The 25,578-nt window shown below is 38.6% G+C and overlaps 1 protein-coding gene across 4 annotated transcripts in view; it reads left to right on the top strand.

The window, feature by feature from the left end:
• The window catches only part of pcx (pecanex), a 514,715-nt gene that overhangs the window by 335,881 nt on the left and 153,256 nt on the right, over nucleotides 1-25,578 (top strand). For all 4 annotated transcript variants that reach the window (XM_067155270.2, XM_067155269.2, XM_068229749.1 and 1 more), the window contains 2 exons: nucleotides 5,263-5,414; nucleotides 13,081-13,264. In XM_067155270.2, coding sequence (XP_067011371.2) covers nucleotides 5,263-5,414; nucleotides 13,081-13,264 — 336 coding nt within the window. The remainder of the gene's footprint in view (nucleotides 1-5,262; nucleotides 5,415-13,080; nucleotides 13,265-25,578) is intronic.

The raw sequence follows: 25,578 nt of genomic DNA, 5'->3' as shown, positions 1-25,578 counted from the left end.
GTGAACTTTTCTCTGGATCTCGTTCATCACAGTGATGAAAAGAGGAGACAGAACACTACCCTGTCTTAACCCAGATTTTATATCAAATGTTTCAGTCATTCCTACAGGTGTTTTGACTTTACTTCGGGTATCTTAATACAAATTCTTGATCTGGTGTATCAAGTCATCCTGTATTCCAATTTTCTTCAGTGCTTCCCACACCTTCTCTCTATTCACTGCATCAAATGCTTTCTTGATATCCAGAAAGGCTAACCACAAATCTTGGTTGTGTTCATAGTATTTTTCCATTAACTGACGGACTGTAAAGATTAAATCAGTTGTTGATCTCCCCTTCCTGAATCCATACTGTTCTTCGAAGAGGTTCTCTTCAATAAGGGGTACCTCAAGAATGCTATAAACATTTCAAGTGTAGAAATTGTATTTCACCAAATTATCTATTACTCACGAACAGTACACAAAAATTTTATGTAACATATACATGTAATTATTAAATTAATTTAGTAATGGTCCACCTTTCAATACTATAATATGTAATATTCTAAATTACACTAATTAGGGACTAGTTTCGGCCTGGGCTGGCCATCTTCAGCCTTAATGTAAAACACCTAATAACTAAACAAATGTACATGCACACAATTGACATAAAAACAAATGAAAACAAATGTATACAAAGTGACATTAAAAACTGGGATGGAATATGAATAAATTTGAAAATGAACTAGGTTCTAACATCTTGAGTATGTTCATCATTGAGAATAATTTCAAGTATTAAGTATTAATTTATATACACAGAACTGTTAGTTCTAATACTGCTGATCATTTCAATAGGAACTGGTAAATGTTGATCCTGTAGTTTGTCATCAAATCTATATGTGTGGTGTTATCTATATGTAATCCATTGGACACTGCTGTAAATAACCACTAGCTGACAGGGAACTGTTAGATGTTATTTCATCTTCAATCAAAATAATAAATGAGATGCTCTCATGGTGCTTGTTAAATCTTGCTGAAATGTTGTTGGACATTGTCAGGACAGCACATGATGATGTGGTTAACACAGATTCATTGTGTCTGGTATAAAATTTTTGCGATTCATTGTGGTGCCCATGAAGTTAACCTGATAAATTAGATAAAATTAAATTAATGAATTGAATGAGAGAATGTGTTAGTTAGATGGCATAGGTTATATGAGACTTACCTCTCAATACAGCATGAGGTGTGTGGTCCATTGTTGAGTGTGCTTCAGACTAACTGTTGTGAAATTCAAATGAAAAGGAAGGAGAGGGGAGGGGAAGGTCAGAAGGAGAGGGGGTTGGGGGAGAGGGGGTTAAGGTGGGGCTGAAGGATGTGGGAAAAAGGATGGTTGTTGAGGAAATGTGCTGTGAATATTATGAAAAACTGAATTATGACTTGTTGGTTTGACATTGCTGAAAATGGGAATTAGAAGGTCAAAAAGGATATTTGGTTTTTCTGAAATTTCATTAAGATTATTATTTGGGTTGAAATATTGATCTAAATGTATGAAGCAGCTTTCGGTAATGTTAAGGAGGGGTCCTTTACTGATGATTTTGAGAATTTCCATATCTTGTTTTATGTCTGTGAATTTGTGCTTATAGTCATGCATATGCTGTCCTACAGCTGAAAATTTATTGTATTTCAGGGCATTGACGTGTTCTGAGTACCTTATCTTAAAATTTCTCCCGGTCTGTCCGACGTAAGAAGAATTACAGCTGTTGCAAGTGATCCTGTATACTCCTGATTTTGAATAACTATTGAACTTGTTTATGGATGTGGCATTATGTAAGATTTGTGCATTCCTATTCTTTGTTTTGAAAGCTACTTTTACATCGTGCTTTTTAAAGATGTTGGTGACTTGTTAGATTTGTTCGGTGAAGGTAAAGATAGAAAGAGAGGAGTTGTTTTTCTTATCTTTTTTCAAGGTGGTAGAAGGGTGGTATTTATATTTATTGATTATTTTTTCTATAAAGAACCTGCTGTATCCATTGGATTTAGCTATATGACGAATAGTGTTCAACTCATTTTTGAGGTCTCTTTTAGACATTGGAACATTGAAGGCTCGGTATACCATGCTGTTGTATGCTGCTCGTTTGTGAATTTGGGGGTGTGAAGAATCTTGACGGATTGTGGTGACTGTTTGGGTGGGTTTTCTGAAAATCTTATATCTTAAGTAACTTGGGTGTCTGGTAATAGTTAGGTCTAGAAAATTTATTTTCTGTTCAATTTTGGATTCAAGTGTGAATTTTATATGTGGGTCAATGTTATTTAGATTAATGAGAGTGGTAGCTGCATTTGTGATGCTCTCATCCATAATTACTATGGTGTCGTCTACGAATCTTGCCCAGAAAAGGATGTTGTTAAAGTTATTATTACCATCAATTTTGGTGTGTTCTAAAAAATCCAGGTAGATCTCAGCTAAGATACCCGAGGCTGGTGATCCCATAGCCAATCCTTCTTGTTGATAAATAACATTATCGAAAGTGAAATAGTTGATTGCTAATAACTAACTTAAGCATAGACATGAAATCCTGTATTTCTAGTATACTTAATCCGCTGTATTTGCTTAAATTGTTTTGAATGATGGGGTATATTTTGGAGGTTTGTATGCTAGGATACATGTTTACAATATCGAATGAGTGGAGAGAATGATTGGATTGAATTTTAAATTTTTTCAATTTATCGATTAGTTCTTTAGTGTTTTTGACGGATTTGTTCGATAAGAAATGATAGTTTCTTCTTAAAAATCTTTGAATTGCGATGCCTTGTATAAGGGACTTGGTCTATAGTTAATGATTGGGCGAATGGGGACGCCGGTTTTGTGTATTTTTGTAAACATGTATCCTAGCATACAGCCTCCACCATTCGCCAAGATTCAATGCACCCCCAGTCCCACAAACGAGCCACATACAACAGCCTAGTTCACCGAGCCTTCAGCATACCTATGTCCAATAAAGATCTAAAAAACGAACTCAACACAATCCGCGGAATCGCAAAATTCAACGGCTTCAGCAATCATTTTATAGAAAGGATAATCAATAAACACAAACATCGCCCAAAAACTACCCTCAAAAAAGAAATAATCAAACCTCTAACATTTTCCACCTTCACGTTCAACAATGATATCTACAAGTTAACCAACATCTTTAAGAAACAAGGCGTTAAAATAGCCTTCAAAACCAACAATAAGAACATGAACGTTTTATACAATACTTCACACATCAACAAGACCAGCAGTTTTTTAAAATCAGGAGTTTATAGGATCAAATATACCACCTGTAAAAAAAACCTACATCGAGCAAACCGGGAGAAACTTCATTATCAGATACCACGAGCACACTAACGCAATAAAATACAACAGGTTTTCAGCCATCGGCCAACACATGCAAGATTATAACCATAATTTCACCAATATTGAACAAGACATGGACATCCTCGTATTAGCAAACAAGGGCCCTTTACTCAACATAATGGAAAATTACTACATACACCTAGACCAATACTTTAATGCCAGTCACAATCTCAATGAAATCTCAGAGAAACCCAACATACTCTTCGATCTATTTATCACTTTCCTCAGAAACAATAATGCAGCCAACCTAAACTCAATCCTAAATTTAATCAAAGGTACTTTTCCAAGACAATTACACTTTCTCCCGCACCCTTCAGCCCCACCTTAAGCCCTCTTCCTAAGCCAAATATAATTTTATGTATGTCATTTCAGTACAAGAACTTACTGATTTCCATGATTATAATTTTTACAACACCCCATTTATACTTTATTCTTTGTTAAAAACCTCTTATTATGTATATTCCTTGTATTATTAACTATTACCATAATAACATCTCATTTCACTAGTTATTCTTTAATATAACATTTTCTTAGGATTTCGCCAAAAGTGATCTTTGCTCCAATACGGCTGATGATGACCCCTAGATGGGTCGAAACTAGTACCGTGTAATTTATAATTTAGTGAATATATTTTAGTATTGAAAAGGTGGAAATGTTTACGTTGTTATTATTATTACTTATATATTATTCTCAGTTCAATACGGACCAAAAACATGAAATTCATAACCATTAATCTATCAGTCGAGTCGTAGCCCTTCTTGAAGTTGACAACTCGCCTCAAATTTCTTGTTCCGTAGTTTATTATTATTATTATTATTATTATTATTATTATTATTATTATTGATGTCTCTAGGTGTTACATCGACTTTTCCAGAGGCATTGGATACGTCCAGGTAGTAACGATTCATGTCTTGCCCGTGGTTTTGGCATGGAAGTATTTATGCCATGCTGGGCATGTGTACAGTGCAAGGGCAGATGTCTTCACAGCATCTGGATGTGCACACCAAGTTGTTCCAGCCAACTTCTGTACTATGTTCTTTCTAGCAGCCACTTTCTGCTTGATATTCGAACAGTCTTATCTAAACATCAAAACACAGTCAAGAGTAACTCCCAGATATTTGGAGGTACTGCATTGTTCCAGTGGAATTCCTTCCCAACTGAAAGCCTGCCTGTTCTTCAGATGGAAGGCACAAGTCAATACCTGCCAGCAAAAACGTTGTAACCCTCACTTTTCTAGAATGCTGGGTTTCCGTGCATAAACAATGTATGCGGTCAGAGTGAGGCATGTAGGAAGTTATGTTGGCAAACTTGAACGTTAAGTGCCTTTTTTCATTTGTTTAACGTTCGCCATGGGTCGTGCGGGTGCAGAAAATGGACAAAGTTGCATTTTGATGGATTAGGTTTTAGTTGGTTCTTCCTGTAATAAACGAAGAGTATGTCAAGAGCTTCATACACTTCTGCTTGACGAACTTGAAATCATCCTCTTGAACAGTTTCGGCTCAGTCATCGGCATAGATGAAATTTCCTGTTCCATCTGGTATCGGCCAATCATTGGTTTACAGCAATGATGCAAACACACCCCTTGGGGTAGTCTGTACCTCTGCCTTCTCTATCTCCTTCTCTGCTCCTGAAGTTCAACAAAGAAACTTCAGTTTTCAAGCATATTTCAGATGACACAGGTAAGATAGTAGTCCTTTGTGATGTGATAGACCTTTTCCAGGAGAATATGGTGATTAACAGGATCGTAAGCTTCGGAGAGGTTTGTACGACAGAGGCTTCAGATTGTTCATCAGTTAGAATTTCTTTCACTTCCTCAAAACTGTCTCCTTGAGCAGTCGGTACTAGATCATCAGCATACAGAAGAAGCCAGGCTGATCAATCCTTCTTGTGTTTAGGATCACTTCATGTCTCCAGATGAATATGAGGATCCAGCTGCCTTGTATGAAGCGATATCTTCTCACGAGGAGACTCTGGTTATATCTCATGAAGGAGATCCTGTGTGGAGGAATGCTGTCCTGTCGGGTACGCCGTCGCTACTTGCTCTCAGGTAAGTCGGTGGTATTGAATACGTGGACATTCGCATCCTTTTTGATAGTGAAGTCAACATCCATCAAAGTATGAGGAGCCAGCTCTCTTGTATGAAGCGATGTCTTCTCACGGGGAGACTGGCAGTATCTTGTGAAGGAGATTCTGTTGGAGGAATGATGTCCTGTCTGGCATGCCGTTGCTTCTTGCTCACAGGTAAGTCCATTGGTTAGAAAGGACTCATCCAAGTGAGTATTTTCACGATCACATAATGTGCATCATCTTTATGAACACTTTAGGTCCTTAAGTTGTTGTTAATCTCCATTTACAGTAGCTATTACATGTTCATTTTCTTCTGTAATGTGTTTCTTACTCTGATCATAGGGAAATTAAAATTCTTATTGGGGACCTAGATCGAGCATTATGTGTTGATGCACACAGATATTTGTAACTACACAATAAATAGTGCATCATAAACAAGCTGCAACACCCCCTAACAATAATAAGGTAAATGACGCTAGGCTAGTGTAGTATTATTGTGGAGTGCGCACACACAAGTAAATAAGGAGCAACAAAACAGAATAAATCAGATAATAACACATCAAATATACAAGGAAGCAAGGAAGAGTACTGGAACCTACCCATTTAAAAAAGGGAGAGGAGGGGATCCCAAGGAATTACAAAGCAATTCACTCCAAAAACGGCACCAAGATTTTCAAAAAATTTAAAAATAAAAATATAATTAATAAATAATTATTTATATTACAGTCTAAATGTGGAAAAAAAAAAAAAACTGAGAAATAATAAAATTAAGTAACTCTTGCCAAAAATAAAATAGTGGGGAGTATAATAAATATTCATTAAAAAACTAATCTAGATGTAAATAAGGTTAGTTCTGAAGTAAATAAATTCCTTCTGTTACCCAAACTATCCTGGTGCACCAGCTCCTAACGTTACACATCTTTGAAATATATCTACATTAAGTGAAATTTAAAATTTAACACAGGAAAAATGGGTTGGATGGCACATCGAGGGCTTTTGACAGCACCTATAGAGTGTTCCAACCTTAAATTGCAGTACAGCAGTAATGGGATAATTCCATCTCTTTCCTTCTCCCACGTTTTGCGGGTAGCGCTGTCCTACTCTAATGCAGCAGATTTGCCAAATATCCGTAAATCAGGATGTTATCCATTAAAATGGGTGAATATCGTGTTATGTACAGAATTTCAAGGTGCATTTGATGCTGTCAAAGAAAAAAAAAATGTAAAAAAATAATTTAGTGGAAGCAGCTACATACCGGCTATCCTCCCTAGAACGCATAGCAGCTAAAGCAGGGCTAAAGATCGCTGTCAATAAAACAGAATTTCTGACCAACATCAGAGAAGCACCCAACTTCATTTCTTTGGGGGACAAAATAATACACAAGGCCAACTCATTCAAATACCTTGGAGAGTGGATAACCCCAAATGTTAATGAGGATCTTGCAATGAAGAGTAGATGCACTGAATTAGAAAGAGCTTATCATCTTTGTAAGAACATATACAAGTCTAAATCCCTCTCCTTGAATCTTAAACTTAAACACTACAACACCGTAGTAAGACCATCTGTACTGTACCCCTCAGAATGCCTAAACATGACCCGGAAAGGACAACTCAGAAAACTAGAACTGAAAGAGCGAAAGATCCTCAGAAGGATTATGGGTCCCATTAAAGAAGGAGATGGCTACAGAATCAGGCACAACAAGGAACTGTACAGTAAAATAGAGAGCATTACAACAGCTATGAGGAAGAGAAGACTAATCTCCTATGGTCACGTAGTCAGGATGGACAGCCAGAGACTCGCTTCAAGAATCTTCAACACTGTATCTAGAGGGAAAGCAACAAATGCCAAATGGACGAATTTAGTGCGGAAAGACCTACAATACCTAAACATTGATCACATTGACATTTACAACAGAGATAAGTTCAGAAAGTTAGTCAAGACATCTGACTCTCTCCAGTCACTAACAACGAAATCACTGTGTCCAGGAGTAGGAGTGAAATGGACTCAACAAAGAAAAGACATCCATAGCGCTAGAATGAAGGAATACTGGGCTAAGAGGAAGAAAAGAGCTCACCAGAGTTACGAACCACGGGGTCCGTCGTAGGCCTAAACGAAGAAGAAGAAGAAGAAGAAGAAGAAGAAGAAGAAGAAGAAGAAGAAGAAGAAGAAGAAGAAGAAGAAGAAGAAGAAGAAGAAGAAGAAGAAGAAGAAGAAGAAGAAGAAGAAGAAGAAGAAGAAGAAGAAGAAGAAGAAGAAGAAGAAGAAGAAGAAGAAGAAGAAGAAGAAGAAGAAGAAGAAGAAGAAGAAGAAGAAGAAGAAGAAGAAGAAGAAGAAGAAGAAGAAGAAGAAGAAGAAGAAGAAGAAGAAGAAGAATTTAGTGTGAAAATGGTAATATAAGGGAAAGTTTCACCAAATGCAAAATCTTAATTGCATAGAACTTATCATGTCGTAACTCCTATTTTATATTCATAATTTTCCTAATTTTTTCACTGCTGGTAAAGAAATATTTCAGCTCTATGTAGATAAGTTTATTTTTAAATTTAAATGATAACAAAATGCAGTATATGCGTTTATTTTCAGTCATGTTCAGGGAATTTTATGTGCAGGCACGAAAAAGTCAGTCGCTGACCAGCGTCTTTCCTATTGAATTTGCATGGGGGCTCAAAGCGAGGCAAATGGTCTTCAGATATGGAAGTTATTTTTAAAACAATGCCAAAGTTTTCATCATGCTTAGTTCTTAATTTGCGACAGGAAGAATATCTCCTTGAATTTTGGTTTCGCGCGTGACTCGGCTGGCTGGCTGAAGTATCGGTAGTGATCTCCCAAACATGCGCTTTTAACATTTCCAGACAGTCGCATGCAGTGCAGTGTTCATTTCGTCAGTAGTATGTATAATAGTGACATGTACAATTCTTAAGGGGAAGTGTATTTCGTTTGTGTGGTTCGTGAGTTCGTGCGTGGGGATCATGGCGTGGTCAAAGCAAAGCAAACGATCTTCGGATATGGAAGTTATTTTAAAATCATATCTCAAGTCCTTATCTCATTATCTCTTAATTTATGAACGACTGGTTCTCGTTTCGTATGACAGAAAGCAGCACAGTGCGCTCGCGGAGAGTTACAAGCCGAGAAATAAAGACAAATATAATAAATAAACCGCACTCCCAATGTACAAATAGTACAAAGAACATCACACGAAAAGACAAACTTCTCAGATCATCTTTTCTTTATTTTATTCTGTGGGAAAGAATGAAGGAAACAGACTTTAGTGCTCAGACTTACTTGACAAAAGCAACTACATCATAGCGATTTTCAATTCTTATTTACAACGCTGATAAACCCGAAAATGTCTTCTTGGAAACAAAACAATTTGCATATCAATAACTCCAAAACTCTTCGCGCTTTAGCCGTAAATGTGAAACCATGTATACCACGTATAGAGGTCGGCGCTGAGGGGTTAAAAGGAACGAGCCAGTTCACATCACAGAGACCGAAAAATGAACACGGTTTCAGAAGAAAACAATACATAGTAGAATACACAACATGCTGTTATTGCGGCGGAGACAATTCACAATAATAATCAGGTTACATAACTGCCAAGCACAAGAGATAAGCAACAATTGGCAGAAGAGATGACAACAGAACCCCATCTCTCTCGCACTAGGGTTGTCCAAGACCTTGATTTAACCAACGTTACCAGTACATTGTTGAAATGTTAAATTAATATTAATTTAGGGTTTACACGAATAATATATAAAATATTACATTAAACGCCTGCAATGGAAATGAAAATAAAGCATTCCAACCCAAATAAAATATACTCCAAGAGATATAAAATTTAGAAACTTACGAAAGTAATAATAATAATAATAATAATAATAATAATAATAATAATATTTTTAAAAAAAGGTACTAGTGTAAGTGCAGTATTAACTTGAAACACGGGCAAAGAAGACAGAGATACTCGAATAGATGCAGGAATAACAAGAAGAAATACCCAACACAAATGAACACAAAACATTGTACAAAACACGCCTAAGATAGCAATAATAAAAAAAATACAATGTATATATTTTAAGATAGAAAGCGCACAAGACAAAGCACAGGAAAACATTTGCAAATCCACAGGAAAATATAATAAATCCAAGGGAAAAATGAATTGAGATCAAACCAACGGACAATTTTGACGGTTATCTAAGCACGACCGTGGTCTACAGTATAACACACAATGCTCACCTGAAAACTTAAGATGCATGATACTTTCAAATAAAATACAAATACACACACCAATAGATAAGTACCTCCTGCACTTACCCGTGAGAAATAAAATCACATATTACCTATTTACACAAGAAGAACTATAATATAAAATTTAAAAAATTAAAGGACACAATTCCCCAGGTGGGGTGTACCAGTCTGCAGATGCATTGTATTAGCAACAGTAACACAAGCCGTAGCTTCCAAACAGCTTCAAGCGTAGACACATACTACTGTAGCTATGGCGTAGGAGTCCGTGTAGCTGTCCACAGTAGAGGTAATAACGAAAAGCCACATATAGGCTGAGTAGATGACCAATAGGCGCTCCTGCACTAAAATTATCAGAGTCCAGCAGATACAAGTTTTCGTCATCCAATTCTTCAAGTAGTGTTGAATTCCAGTCTCAAATTACCGCTCGTTACACTGTCACCTACAAGGTTCAATTGCAGAGATAACTTGTGCCTTAAAGGAACACAAATTACATAGACAGTTGATTGTCCAAATATATCACATTATTAGTGCATAATTACGCCTCAAAGCATTATCAGAAATCGATCGGTGACTTATTTGCTGGGTGCTCTATTCTTACAGTTGACACCCACCGCACTCTGCCCTTTCACAGTTTCTTCAGTTTTGTGATGCACTCTGTACTGCAGGCCCCGACCCTTCGCTATGCTGATGTCATCATGTTTGTAGCTGAAATCACACTGAATCTCAAACACAAAATCCACAAATGGAATGATCAATTGGTGAAACAGGACCTGCGTATTAACACTATGAATACAATGGACGGCCTCTTAACCGGCCATTGGATTAATTGGCTGACCCAGTGAATGTCGCTTAGCCATGAGAACAGAACGTGGTGAACAGCAAAAAGAATCAAATCATCAGTGTCTGTTCGAAAGTTCCTTTTTCCACCAATACAAGAAAGGCACACGAGACGTACCCATGGTACAACTGTTTAGGACTATGCTGTGATCCCAAATGTACACGATGGGTGTGCTTTTGTTAATATTAACATCAATACAAATATAAACAAAGACCGAGCTTGATAGCTGCAGTCGCTTAAGTGCGGCCAGTATCCAGTATTCGGGAGATAGTGGGTTTCTCATTTTCACACCTGGCAAATGCTGGGGCTGTACCTTAATTAAGGCCACGGCCGCTTCCTTCCCAGTCCCAGCCCTTTCCTGTCCCACCGTCGCCTTAAGACATGTCTGTGTCGGTGCGACGTAAAGCCAGTAGCAAAAAAATGTTAAAAAATAAACAAAGAGGAAATAGATCCTTTTGGTCGGGTATCACACAGATAGCCCTTTCTGCTTATCGAAAATAAGACCGTCCCATCATGTTCAATGTAATCACAGTCTGTTTGTTGACAGTGTCACCCACAGCTTATTGTAATGGATCACAATCACTATTTTCACAATGGCTCTGCATGATCATTGCATAATGTTTGTTACATGCGGTCCACAAAATATCAATAGACACATCTACCTCTCCATTAGTACGAATGTGCAGTGATTGCAACAAAGCGCATCAAAATTACGAATGCATTATGGCTGAGGGTACACCTGCCTGCTAACGGGTGTCGCCACACATACGGTATAGTGGGAATATCTTTCCTACCACCCAGGATGCAAAGGAAATAGTCTTGTTTGTTCCAAATGCACACAGCATCTTTTGACCTGGATCATGTTCCGAGGGGTATGTTTACACAATGCAATGCATGTGGACAAAATACTAATTTAAAAGTGGTAATACCTTTTGAACAGACACTTCTCAGATGTGATATTTGAGAAAATGGCAAATTGGATGTGAGAAAGCAAAAAACTATTACAGTAAATTTAGCTTCTTGAGTTAAGTTCATATTTTGATATTTTTAGTAGTTTAATGATAGAATATATATGTTTTTCAGAAATTCACTTTAATTTATAAGATATTGTTTTGTGAAGTGAAGAATACAATTGAACATGGCAGACAGATTATTGCAATAGAACAAACTTAATATGCGTACTATGTTTGAATTATTGTTTAAAACCTCTTATATTACAGTACACTGGTATAGGACCTTTATTTTAATGTTGTTGATTTAACCAGCCATTTCGTTGTCTGACCATGAATCCGGTCCTGAGCAAACTGGTTAAGAAAACGTCCACTGGTATGATATCAAGACTTGCAAGAAGTTGGAATCCAAGAAGCTGCTGCTTTTTTGATGATGGCCACAAAGGGTGATGATCTCATGGAAGAGAAATTGAAGATGTATTGCATCCTGTTGCTTTCTGCGGCACAGCAACTACTTCTTATGGAGACAAAGGTGCTACATTATTAGACTGCGTTTGCTGTGAAAAGATGATAAAACACCACCTTAGGCTTTCTTGATCAGCATCTTGTTGGAGCTACAATCCCAATTTGATCTTGGCTTAGAAGACTAGAAAATAATTTTTTCTACACCCGTAAAAGATGATATGGCGTTGCTCTGATTGGGGAGAAAATGTGCAAGTGTAGTCCCCATTAGTTTGGACATGTACTACAAGCAGAAACTTCTACAATTTCAAAAGTGGGTTACATCTGGAAGTTGTTGGCCCCTGACAATCTACAACTTAATTCTAAATCAGATGCAGACAGTGGAGTCAGGTGAACAACATCAGCTGCGCTTCAAATATTTCTACCCTCGTCTGGCCAGCTTCACTGTATGTGTGCACCTCACATCTGCTTCTGTGTCAGATCTATGAGGTAAGGAGGAAGCTGGACAAACACCTCAACACAAGTGAAGACCTCCCAGAATAAGGATGTAACCAAGAAATTTGTAAATTTTTGGGAGAGAGAATTATTTTGAACCAATTACAAATGCAAGTTCATCTACTGTGAATTGGAAGTGATACAATGGAAAAAGGATGCATCTTTTTTCCCACAAAACTGCAAATATGGAATATTTATTACATTTTTATATAACAGAAGATAAATACTGTACACGCACATAGAGCTCAAACAATAGTAAATATTAGAATAACAATATCAAGAAAATATTATGACAGACAGATATGTGATTTCGTCTTCGCCATTTATTTAGCTGATTCATTACACGTGGTGATGTGTAGAAAGAGCTTTCCGACTTATTCCACTGAAATATCACTTTTCAAAAATTTGGAGGTTACATCCTTATTCCGGAAAGGTCTTCAATGAACTTTTTTGCTTTTGATCTGCACCTTGATTTTTAAACTTTTCTACTGTTGTATTTGCATCTAAGAGATTTTAAATGTAGTTTGCCATGAAATTGATGGTTTTGGTTACATGCCTTTTAAAATCAGGCCACTTCAACTTAGATGTTGAATTTGTTAAATTACCAAACTTAAATGTTTGTAACATTTCACAGTGTTTGTATCGTTTGTTGTCAGGCATGTTCTGGACGATGGTACGGACGAGTACAAGATCATCATGCTGAACAAACGTTACCTGAGCTTTCGCGTCATCAAGATCAACCGTGAATGCGTCAGAGGCCTGTGGGCGGGGCAACAGCAGGAGCTGGTGTACCTGCGCAACCGCAACCCAGAGCGAGGCAGCATCCAGAATGCTAAGCAGGTGCTTATTGCTTTCTCACAGTGCAAATGAAAACAGTTTTCCACTAGCCCCACAACGTTCCTGTTTGCACTAACAAAACCACAACCTGGCTGAGGAAAGAGCGAAGTGACAAGTGACTCCTCAGCACCCAATGAGCATTTCAACACTTGATGTGGGAAGTGTAAAGCTTTCTCCTATGACCTTGCCATTTTGTAACTTGTACTTGTCTATGGATCTCTTCATCCACCTCTTGAATTTAAGTCGCTTTCTCATTCCGGCACCGGATACAAGACTGTGAACTTCTATGCTGTTGTGTCTTGACTTTCTTAGACATTGGCTATAATAGCAAATTACTATTAAAGTGATAACAGGATCTGAAGACGTGCGTCTATGTTTTGTTCTCACTGCTTCCACCGCAGTGTTACTGCCTGAACAGCTCGTACAAGCAATGTTTGCTATCATCTTCCATTCAGTGCAAGTAGGCCCACTGGTTAGCATGAGCAAATTCAGTTTTGCCTTTCTGATGTAATTGAGACCATTACTTGTATTGATGGCTGTTTTTGGTGGATCTTACTTTGGTTGTTAGATGGTGAACGCTAAATATCTGCACAGTGTTTCAAAGTTTAACCCATTCAAGTCACAATAAATGGCCACGTTGCTGACTCTGGAATCAGATTTAATTTGCTTGCTCGTAGTTTGAGCGAACCTGTCACACACAAACGTGCAGATTTGTGCCATTGAAGGTTTTGACTTGCCCATTCTGCTGGCTGTGGTACAAATGTTTCATTTGAAATAATTTCAAAAACATTGGATCTGTGTTTCGGACGGTGGGCGCATAAGTACTGTATTTCTGAAACAGTGTTGTATCTACAAAATGGATATGTATCAGGATTATCGTCTTTTTTCTCCAACTTCCAATTACTATAGTTCTTTTATGTCACCAGCCATGCGCGTTTGGAAGAAATGGCACTTTCTCATTTTCTTAAATATTCTGCTCCCTTCAGTAACTTTCACTGTTATCACTATCCTCGAAGTCGGATTCCTTTTCCAAAATGTCATTATTGCCATAATCACCATCGGAAACAGTGTCTACAAGCGCTTTCAATCTCTCGTCGACATTACCGCGAAACCGGTTCTACTGCATAATAAATACTGAATACCGATGAAAATAAACTGTTATTCAACAATCGTAGTTTCACCGACAGCATAGTTTACCAACATGCTTCTAGTTTCCTACAGTGTGTATTGCTCAAAGGGAATCTAATATACGAAAATAAGCAAGGCAGTGGCGTCCTTGCGAGCTGACCACGACTCGTCATGTAATGTGAATGGGTTAAGTACTTGGGTAGTATAGTATCAAAAGACAACCTTACAAAATATGAGGTGGACAGTCAAATTAGCAAGGCAACTCAATTAGACCACCAAGTAAGACAACTGCTATGGGATAAACAAGCACCATTGAAAGCTATGATGACATTATGTAAATCCTAGTATACACCCATCGTCAGTTTAAAAACTACCATGTTAACGAAACAACTCAAACCTCCAAGCTGCAGAAATAAAGTTCCTATGCACCATGATACAGAAGACCAGGACTGGGAGTAGGAGACTCCCTACTACAAAGGATCCAGAAGGCAAGACTGAACTGTTCTGGCCATGAGTGCAAGCTGGACTACAAGAAGGGAATTTGAAAGACTAGTGGGCTGACTTACAGGAAAATGACCGATCTAGTAAAGAAAGATGTCGAGGAGAGAGGACAAGATTGGGAGAAGGTTGAGAGAACAGTGGTTCCTGGACAGACAAACATGGAGGGAGCTTGAAGACCACACCCAGGCAACTGGAGATGGTCAGCGATGGTGGTGGTGGTGGTGGTGGTGGTGGTGGTGGTGGTGGTGGTGGTGATTACCATCATATCGAACAGTTTTTAGTTTGGTATCTGACAACTGACTGATGAACATGATACTGTATATGCTTTTGGGCTTAAGGTAAAATTTTAAAGTTTCACAAAGAACTGTGCTGTGCGTCATCAGAAGAAAATCTCAACTGTCCACGAGAAAGGCTTCGTAAACAATGACTTTTTGAAATTTAGATGTTATAATAGAAGTGGAAATGTTACGTTCATTCGTCACCAGATGGCTCCCCGGACATGGCACAGTGCTAGCGTTCGAAGCAGAAGCTGACCGAACCATCAGAATCAGTCTAAGAGGGTCACATAAAATGTGTATGTAACATATGACATAGACCAGGTGTATGACATTGACACAAGCCTGGAATGAAACATCAGACGATGAGGAACATACGAATTTGGAAAACACTGAGGCGATGTATTTGTGATCTGGACAGAAGGTCCTGAGAAACTTCATCTATTTCTAAACCACCTAAATCAGCAACACCCTTCAATTAAATCCACTATGGAGATGGAGTCGGATGGATGCCTTCCTTTCTTGGATGTTCTATTAAGAAAGAAACCGGATGGCTCCTTAGGACATAGTCTATCGTAAGCCTACCCACACAAATTGCTATCTTCATGAAGATTCTGACCACCATCCAGCACAAAAACAAGGCATTCTCACAACAACTTGTAATACTCCCCAAGCAAAGCTCACAGAAGGAAGAAGTGAAGGGAACTGCCCACTTGCCTTATATTCACAACACCACAGATCGAATTGCCAAGGTCCTCCGCAAACACAATATAAAAACCATGTTTGGCACCGCCACTAAAATTGCTCACAGTCTGAGTAAAACCAAGGACAAATTGTCCCCACTTTTACATCCTGGGGTATATGAAATTCCCTGTACGTGCGGCAAAGTATACATTGGCCAAACATACTGGTCCATTGGTACCCATATGAAGGAATATGAACATAATATTCGTCTCAACCAACCAGACAAATCGGCAATAGCTGAGCACGCTCTATCATCGGGGTCATGATGTCATGTTCCAAGATGCTCGAGCTCTTACCCACACTAGACACTACAGGTTCAGGATTATACGGGAAGCTGTGGAAATACATAGAAATCCTAGCAATTTCAACAGGGACACCGGCTATCAATTAAATAATACCTGGTTGCCAGCCATAAAGAATTTACTTGGGTACTTCCCTTTCGTATCCCTTCACTATTGTTATTTCACCTCTGTGTTTTCCAAATTTGTATTCCTCATCGCCACATGTTTCATTCCAGGCTTGTGTCAATGTCATACACCTGTCAGTGTCATGTTATTTACACATATTATGTGACCCTCTTAGACTGATTCTGACGGTTCGATCAGCTTCTGCTTCGAATGTTAGCGCTGTACCACGTCCAGGGAGCTATCTGGTGACGAATGAACATACCAATTCCACTTCTATTATAACTTCTAAATTCAAAAGCTCATTGTTTAAGAAGTCTTTCTTATGGACAGTCGAGATTTTCTTCTGATGAGGCAGAGCACAGTTCTCTGCGAAACTTAAAAAATTTCACCTTATTTTCTTGACACAGCATAAGCCCAAAAGCCTATACACTATCATGTCTATAAGTACGGGCCGTGAAAGCATCAATGGCAACTGACTGGTGGTCTTTCCTTTTTGTAATAAAATATATCATCTATAAGCATTCACAGCCAGATCCATTTCCTTATGGAAGTGATTGGGGTATGAGCAAGGAGTGTCTCACATTGTGTCAGTTGACTGATACAACACCTTGTCACTCAGTCAGGAAAGTAGTAGAAAACTATCTCACTTCTCACATCCTAGTATGGCTCTTCAGTGATACTTAGGCTGGTAAAGTTGTCGGGGATTCAAACAGCCTTCAGGCAACAGATTGTACATTTAAGCATTGAAATAGTGTTTTGTGACAATTTGGTGTCGTGTCTGATGTTATGTGGAAAAATGAGCCAATTTATGAGTGGTTTCCTCCTCAGGTTTACCTTTGTAATGAGGGCTGCAGTGGAACCTCAATTCATCATTTTCGACAGAATCACAAAAAGGAAATATAGATGCGGAAGAACGATGTATGTAGGAAATGCCAATTATAATGCAATTGCAAACAATACTTAAGGCACATGTAATTACAGATGCACTTAATGATAAAAAATATTCATCAGCATCAATATCCCAATCCAGTTGCCCGGGTGTGGTTAACAAGCCTCCTCCACTCCTTTCTGTCCTTCCACTTTACCTGCTCCATTACTTCCGCCACATCAAATCCAGCTTTTCTAATGTCCTTCCAAATCTGATCCATCCACCTTCTTTTCGGTCTTCCAGCTGGTCTGTTTCCCTTAACTCTCCCATTCTGTTTACATGTCTGAACCATCTCAGCCTTATCTTCTGTACTAACGGTTCTATATTTAGCTCTTCTCTGATTTTATTATTTTGTCTTTTTAACCGATGTTCTTAAAAATTTCATTTCTGCTGCTTGGATCTTACTAACTTGTCTCTTATTAGTTACCAGATTTTCTAGTGTGTATGTTACAATTGGTATGAAATACTGTTTGTATAATGTTAGTTTTGTTCTCTTGGGTATTTTGTCATCCCATAAAAGCTCTCCGACTTGATGATAAAATGTTGTACCTTTACTTAGTCTGTTATTAATTTCAGGGTATTACATTACTTCCATTAATAATGCTACCCAGATATGTAAGCTGTTCTACATTCGATAACTGTTCTCCGTCTATGTTCACTTGGCTTCTGTTTTTATCTTTTCCAGCTTTCTTTTTACTTATTACCATTCCACACTCCTTCAGATTTTCATTCCAAATGTCCAGTCTCCTTTGTACTTCCTTTTCTCCCTTCCCTAAATCACCACATCATCTGCAAATACCAAAGCATTCACTTCATCACTACTGATACTCTGTTTTACACGTTTTATGATTTCATCCATCAATATAATAAACAATAATGGTGAAAGTGCAATTCCTTGCTTGAGACTTTTTTATGTATAAAATGTTTGAGTCACCACTCCCCACTTGGACACTGCTTTTACTATCATGATACAACATTTTTATCTCGTTAATTAATGATTTTGGTGCATTCCTTTTCAGTAGGCATTCCCATACATGTTCTCCAAATCCATAAATACGAATATGATTTCCTTGTTCCTTTCCAGATGTTTTTCCATTATTGTTTGCACTGTAAATATCAAGTCTATTGTTGATCTAATCGGTCTAAAGCCATATTGTTCTTCCTCTGTGTTTCTATTATATCCCTCAGTCTTTTGTCAAATGACTTTCTCCATTATTTTTAGCCCATGTGATAATAGAGTTATACCTCTATATTTTTCACATTTCTTCCTATTTCCTGTTTTGAACAGTGGTACAATGCTTCCTTGTTGCCAATCTTCAGGTATCCTTTCATCCTTCCATATGGCATTGAGGGCTCTGTATAGCCACTGTAGTCAAAGCTTCCTGCTGTCTTAATCATATCAGCATTGAATTTGTCTTTTCCACTTGCTTTACCTTGAGTCATTGCCTTCACTGCCCTTTCAAGTTCCAACCATGTTATCAAGTTCTCTCTTTTGTCTCCACCTATTATTTCCGTTTTCTTATCTCCTTCTTCCTCCGAGCAGTCATCTCCATTATAAAGTTTTTGAAAATACTGTTTTCTGAAGACCCTTTTCGTCATGTACTATGGATCCATCTTCCCTCTCTAATGCCTTGATTTTTTTCTTGATTTATTCTTTTCGATTTTATTACTCTATAATAGTTTCTGATTTTCTCGACTATCTTGCCCAATTTTGTTGTAAGCTCTCCCCAACATTTCTCCTCTTCTTCGTCGATACTCCTCTTTACTTGTAGTTTCTATCTTTTGTATTCCACATGTAACCTTTCTATCTTATTCTCATCCCTCTGATACGTTTTTTTTGTTTTTCCTTATCCATTTCTTTCTTCACCTTGTTCCTTTCTTTTATTTCTTTTCTTATTTTGTCCGTCCACCGCATGTCTCCTTTCTCTTGACATTTGCTTTATTTTCCCGCATACCTCAGTTGCTGCTTCCACAAATGTCTGTCTTAAATTGTCCCACTCTTCTTCTCCACTTCGTATTTCCATGTTAGGCAGCTTCCTTTTTATACAGTCTTGGAATGCCTTTCTTTTATCGTCGTCCTCCAATTCCCAAATCCTGATGTTTAGTTTCATTTTCAATACAATTTTAGGGATTTATTTGTTTTAATTCCACATTTAATAATCTATGATCACCTTCCATACTTTCACTGGGGATTATCTTCGTATTCATGACGTATCTTCCTCATTCTCGGTCTGTTGTTATAAAATCGATGAGTGTTCCATACTGTCCATTTATGGCACTTCATCTTTACACTATTACAGTACACATTTTATACCTTCACACATTCTGCAAAAAGTCGGTGCAGTACTTTCTTTTATAATCTTACACAAAAGTCCTTAATAGAAGTTTGTTTTTTGGCCTGATTATGTTTTAGCAATGAAGTGCAACAACAACTAGATGTTCTGAATGAAAAAATTGAGAAGTATGGCATGAAAATCAGTACAGAGAAAAGCAAGACTATGGTGTGTCCAGAGGGGAAATGCAAGGAGAGGGCACTGTGAAAATTAGAAGTCAGTCTGGAAATTGTGGACAGCTAGGAAGTGAATTAATGCAAAATGCTAGGGAGGGCATGGTGATTAGCAAGAGGGTACAGCAGGGTAATGCTTTCTACCAAAGTGGTAGCAAACTTGTTTGGAGCAAAGAAGTACCAAGGAAAAGTAAAGAGATAATGTACCCATACTAACTTATGAAGCTGATACCTGGACTTTGATGAGCAGGCAAGAGAGTAGAATTCAAGCCAGTGAGATGAAATTCCTAAGGAGTATGATAGGAAAGACAGAGTGAGAAATGAAGATGTTAGGAAGGAAGTTTTGATAGGAAAGCTAAATGAGAGAGTTGAAAAGAATAAACTAAGGTTGTTTGGACATGTAAAGAGGATGGAGGAGAATAGAATTCCAATACAGATGCTGGAGGCAAAGTGCAAGGCAAGAGAGCAAGAGGAAGACCGAGAACAAGGTGGATTGGCATAAGAAGACGAAATTTAGACTGGGACAAGATCCTTGAAGGAAAGAGGAAGATGAAGTGCCATAAATACCCCAACCCGGCAGAAGCTGGATAAGGGAAATGATGATGTATGTTTCATACGGAACAATGATCTTCCGCGATGTTCAGAATAGTTTGCTGCTGTTGATATCGTGAGCAAGTGAGCTGTGGTTCGACCTCGTCTCCACTCTTGCTGTCCCTTGGTGCACAACTCCTCTGCACTGAGAGCAGAACACATGAGGTGATCACTGTCTATTGACACATACGTATCAAATTTCATGACTTTCACACGCAGCTTTTCCCAATCATCACATTAGTCTCTCGTCAACGATGTTGTCAAGACATTCAACGCTTTCATTGTAGCCGCTCTTGCAGAAACAGTTATAAATTGTGACTGGCGAGATCTGATGCCAACGTTACAAAATTAATTGCCTGCAGGACGTTTATTTTCATTCTGCTCTCTGTCCCCCTCACATTGTCGCCCTGTGGGTGGTATCCTCTGCCTGTCGTAAGAGGTGATTAGAAGGGGCCCCAGGGACTCTGAACTTTGGAGTGTAGGTTGGTGACCAGGGGACACTAAGCTGAGTCCTGCAATTGCTTCCACATACTTGTGCCAAGCTCCTTACTTTTCATCTATCCTATCCGACATCCTGTGGTCTACTATCCCCACCCTGCTACCATAACACATCAACACAATACATACTCGCAGATACCTACCTCACTTACCTCTCTTCATAAATTGCCGTGGATGGACTGGAACGAACTAAAACAGTTCGGAGCGTAGACAAAAGGGGAGCAAAGGGACAGAAAGGCAAGAACCCGTAACTCCCATGAATAAAAGAACAGATCTAAAGAAAATGGGGTTTATTATCAACACACACATAATATTAAAATGGAAACGAAAATGGGAAGCTGCATTAAAAATTACTTACACAACTGCAGAAAAATAGAACATCAAGTAGAATCTCGTTCAATGACATAGTAAGTTTTGTGTTACACGGCGACAGTGCATTCACTTCTGAATGTCATAAAAGAAAGAAAGAAAGATAGAAAGAGAGAAAAGTTTCTTTTATGACTTTTGGTGACTATCAATATGGAACAAAATGAAATTTATCAATCAAGATGTATTCACTTCCGTACGACCAAATACAAATACAAACTCATTTCAGAAAAATGCGACGTGGAACACATTATCAAAGGAACCACGAAAGGGATAATGCAGTCATACAAATGTGGACCACGCACATATCAACATTTATCATATCAGAGCTCCAATCAAGCGTCCACTTGATGCTAGCACGTCACAACAACATTGTCAAAGCACAGCCTCTCAGAGGAGCAGAAGCAAAAGAACAAGATGATGTTGCCACTGTTACAAAAACTAATCGCCGACAATGGAGCAGACAACGACCTAGAAATATAAAATAACACACCACACATGGCCCAAACTGGCCAACTAAAACAAAAACAGAAAGAAAAACAAAGAAGAATTAAAATTAAAATTACGAGATACGGAGAGTACTCTAAACAGCGCGTGCGCGCGCTCACACACACACACGCGCGCGCGTATGAACAAGAAGAGAGACCCAATATAAAATCGACCTTGACCAGGCCGTTGTGTCAAGGCACGCTACGTATACTTTCGCTCAGGATAGCGGCAGATATCATGGAGTCATGAGCTTGGTTCGAACACCACGGATACAATGCTGGACCACCGCAAAAACCGGCAAGGCTGATCCAAATATAATCGTAAAAACAGGCAGGGCTAATCCAAATATAATCGTAAAAACAGGCAAGGCTGATCCAAATATAATTGTAAAAACAGGCAAGGCTGATCCAAATATAATTGTAAAAACAGGCAAGGCTGATTCAAATATAATCGTAAAAACGGGCAAGGCTGATCCAAATATAATCGTAGCAATCACAACTTTCATCGACCCGCTACCCGGGCCATCCAAATTGCCTCACGTGGACAAACATGGATTAAACCCAGCAATGTCAAATCGTACAATATACCAATGCTCAGCCATAATTCAAAATGATGAGAAGACAGAAGTGCATGGTCTCAAAACACGCAAACACACAGGTCCAGGTACTTTCCACTCTCTGCTCTTGCGCGTGTGCACACAAACAAAGAAATAAATTTTAAAACATGCAAAAAATTAGTTATGAGCCTGCAAAGACAGGTGATAAGACTACGGAAATACAAATACATAGAACCATTCTCGTAACTATGGCACGTGAAATGAAATAAAATGAAATACCTGGGGGCAGCACATCTGGAATCTTGAAATATTTACGTCAATCAAAATAATGACTCCCAGCAGAGAGCCGAGCGTTGAAACAAGTAAATCCACGATAATAGCAATTCGTAGGTCAAGAAGCACATTTTATATCCCAGTTTGTTCATCATTTTCGATCCCTTCATTGTTTGTATCACGAGCAGACCAACTTAACACTCGGAGAGTGGGAGACAGACTGTGTATCAACACAGGTGGCTAGAGTGCCATCTTCAGTGAGAAACTAAAGTTTCATGTCACATTCGGGTAATGTTATTGCTAATGGCAACGACAGTCGAGAAGTAGGAACAAAGGAAGTGCACCACCAAGACAGGCTTGGTTCGGCACATCTTCCCTACACACCCCGGAAAATAAGACCTTTCCTGGTGATCAGCCAGGAGGGCTCATTTTACCAAAAGATGTCGCTTAAATCTAAGTATGCGCACTTATTCCCCCAAAACTTATAACTTTACCGAGCTCGATAGCTGCAGTCGCTTAACACATTCACGTCCGTATCCGAGTTATTGCCTATAGCGCGTGACCATGCTGTGGACCGTATCCGAGTTAGCCCGGATAAGCGCAACCTTGAACTCGAGCCGTTCCTACGCAGCTGGGATCTGTTTTGGTCAAAAATATGTGCGAGAGAGATGAATGTAATACCATTATGAATGTTTCTACTCACCAAAAACCACATGGCCACGGTGATTTTCCCTCCCAATGCACTTTCTTTTTTTTTGTTTCTGAAGGTAGCCTAGCGCTCGCACAACTAACTGTGTAGTTGGTTTGTGATTGCACAGGCATGTGTATAGTCGCGTTCTGAAGTATAACCATGGCATGTAGGGACAATATAAATGATGCAAGTGATGCGAATTTACAAAGCACAGTTTTTCAGCTGCTCGAAAATTATCTTAGCCAAGGGTATAGAGTCTATATGGACAATTATTACAAATAGCGTTTGACTCGCGAAACAATTATGGGAACAGAACACTGCCGTATAGGGAACAGTATGGTCGAATAGGGGTGTACCAAAAGATCTAAAGGAACACCAGGCAATTCTCAAACAGGGTAAAAAGTGAACCCAGCATACAAGTACATTCACCTCTCTCCGAGCTCCATCTACGTTATCAACTCCAAGTCAACGTCCTGCAATTTTGCCGCCAAAAAGGGCACCGGCCAAGGATCCATCATTTAGGTTAGATGCGAAGAGAAAAGAGTATATTTTCTTAAAGTTTCCAGCATCAAATATAGACAAGTTCCCCTGAAGAATGTACAAAGTGTGCTTCAAAAATAAAATTATTAGTGAAACACGCTATTTTTTTGGAATGTTTAGTGTTCCCATTCTCCCAGGAAAGTGTGACATTACCTACCACACCCTACAGAGATACTAGAGGACTTCATTAAGGTATGTGGAAAATTTTGTTTCCATATCTTGTTCCGTTTAGAACTTATTGTGAAAAGAATTCGTTGTTGTCTGCTCTGCCACTAACAGCTGGAATAGCTGGGCCAGCCCTTTAAATAGCCGCTCAGATGATGGGCGTGAATGTGTTAAGTGCGGCCAGTATCCAGTATTCAGTAGATAGTGGGTTGGAAACCCACTTTCGGCAGCCCTGAAGATGGTTTTCTGTGGTTTCCCATTTTCACAGCAGGCAAATGCTGTACCTTAATTAAGGCTACGGTCGCTTCCTTCCCACTCGTAGGCCTTTCCTGCTCCATCATCGCCATAAGACCTATCTGTGTCGGTGCGACGTGAAGCAACTTGTAAAAAAAGAAAAGAAACCAAACTTATAACTAAATTTAGGTACAATGGTATGAACAATTTAAAACAGCAAAACATATGGAGAAGGATAGGTTACCTAGGAGAATAATGGACTCTGTTATGGAGGGTAAGAGAAGTAGAGGTAGACCAAGACGACGATGGTTAGACTCGGTTTCTAACGATTTCAAGATAAAAGGTATAGAACTAAATGAGGCCACAACACTAGTTGCAAATCGAGGATTGTGGCGACGTTTAGTAAATTCTCAGAGGCTTGCAGACTGAACGCTGAAAGGCATAACAGTCTATAATGATAATGTATGTATGTATTGAGCCCTGACAGCACTCCCTGTGACCATTTTGCACATCTCAATTCTGAATCTCGGTGTTGGGTTACGCCACGGCAATGCAAAACAGTCGGTGATCCATGAAGCCTCCACTCTAGGGACGTACAAGTTCGACGAGTTGGGTCACAGGTTTATATAGTGGACTGGTATCAGTATAGTTTAAACGTAGAAAGTAATCATCATTTCCTACCCAAAATTACGTAAATATTCCGCAACAGAATGTCGAGATTTAAGATATTGGCATATTCATCAAGATTCATTGATCATTATTTCATTTCATCCTAAATTAAATAACTATCCTAGTATTCCTACACTACATCAAATGAGAACTCTGTGAAATGTTTCATTTATGGAAGGATTTTCCGTTTAATGACTACAAAATGACTTCGAATAACAGCTACATAATGAACAAATTAATAGCAACACAAACGGATATAGGAGGAAAATGAATGTTACGTTAATTCGAAATAAACACCTAACTTCTTGCTCTTGTTACAAAAGGGATTACAACATCGTCAATCAAGAGAAATCGAGAACAAAAGACAGTGTCTCACTGCTGAAGGCTTACAGTGAAAGATCTATTATCCATCACACATTTTAAAATAAATAACTGGGAATCGCTGAATCATCCGCATCGAAATGTTGTTCCTACTTAAATATGTCGTAGTATTCCGTCACTCTCATTTAAATCATCGCATTATTTATCGGTAAACTGTCTACCTAGCAACTTGAAAACACCGTTATTCTAAATTCATAAATCATCGCTCATGCAAGAGAAATGTTTGAAAGGCACAGGATCGTAGCATAATATATCATCCATCAATATCACGGACTTAAAAGACAGACTCGATCCCCTCGGACATTCATCGAAGTCTGCAACTAGATAAAGGACATCAAGAGACACTGCAGCATCTACAATAACCTTCTCTAATTA

The sequence above is a fragment of the Anabrus simplex genome, chromosome 11 (genome assembly GCF_040414725.1).
Source record: "Anabrus simplex isolate iqAnaSimp1 chromosome 11, ASM4041472v1, whole genome shotgun sequence".
Taxonomy (NCBI): domain Eukaryota; kingdom Metazoa; phylum Arthropoda; class Insecta; order Orthoptera; family Tettigoniidae; genus Anabrus; species Anabrus simplex.
Note: the sequence above shows the minus strand (reverse complement) of the source record. Positions and strands in the feature narration are given on the sequence as shown.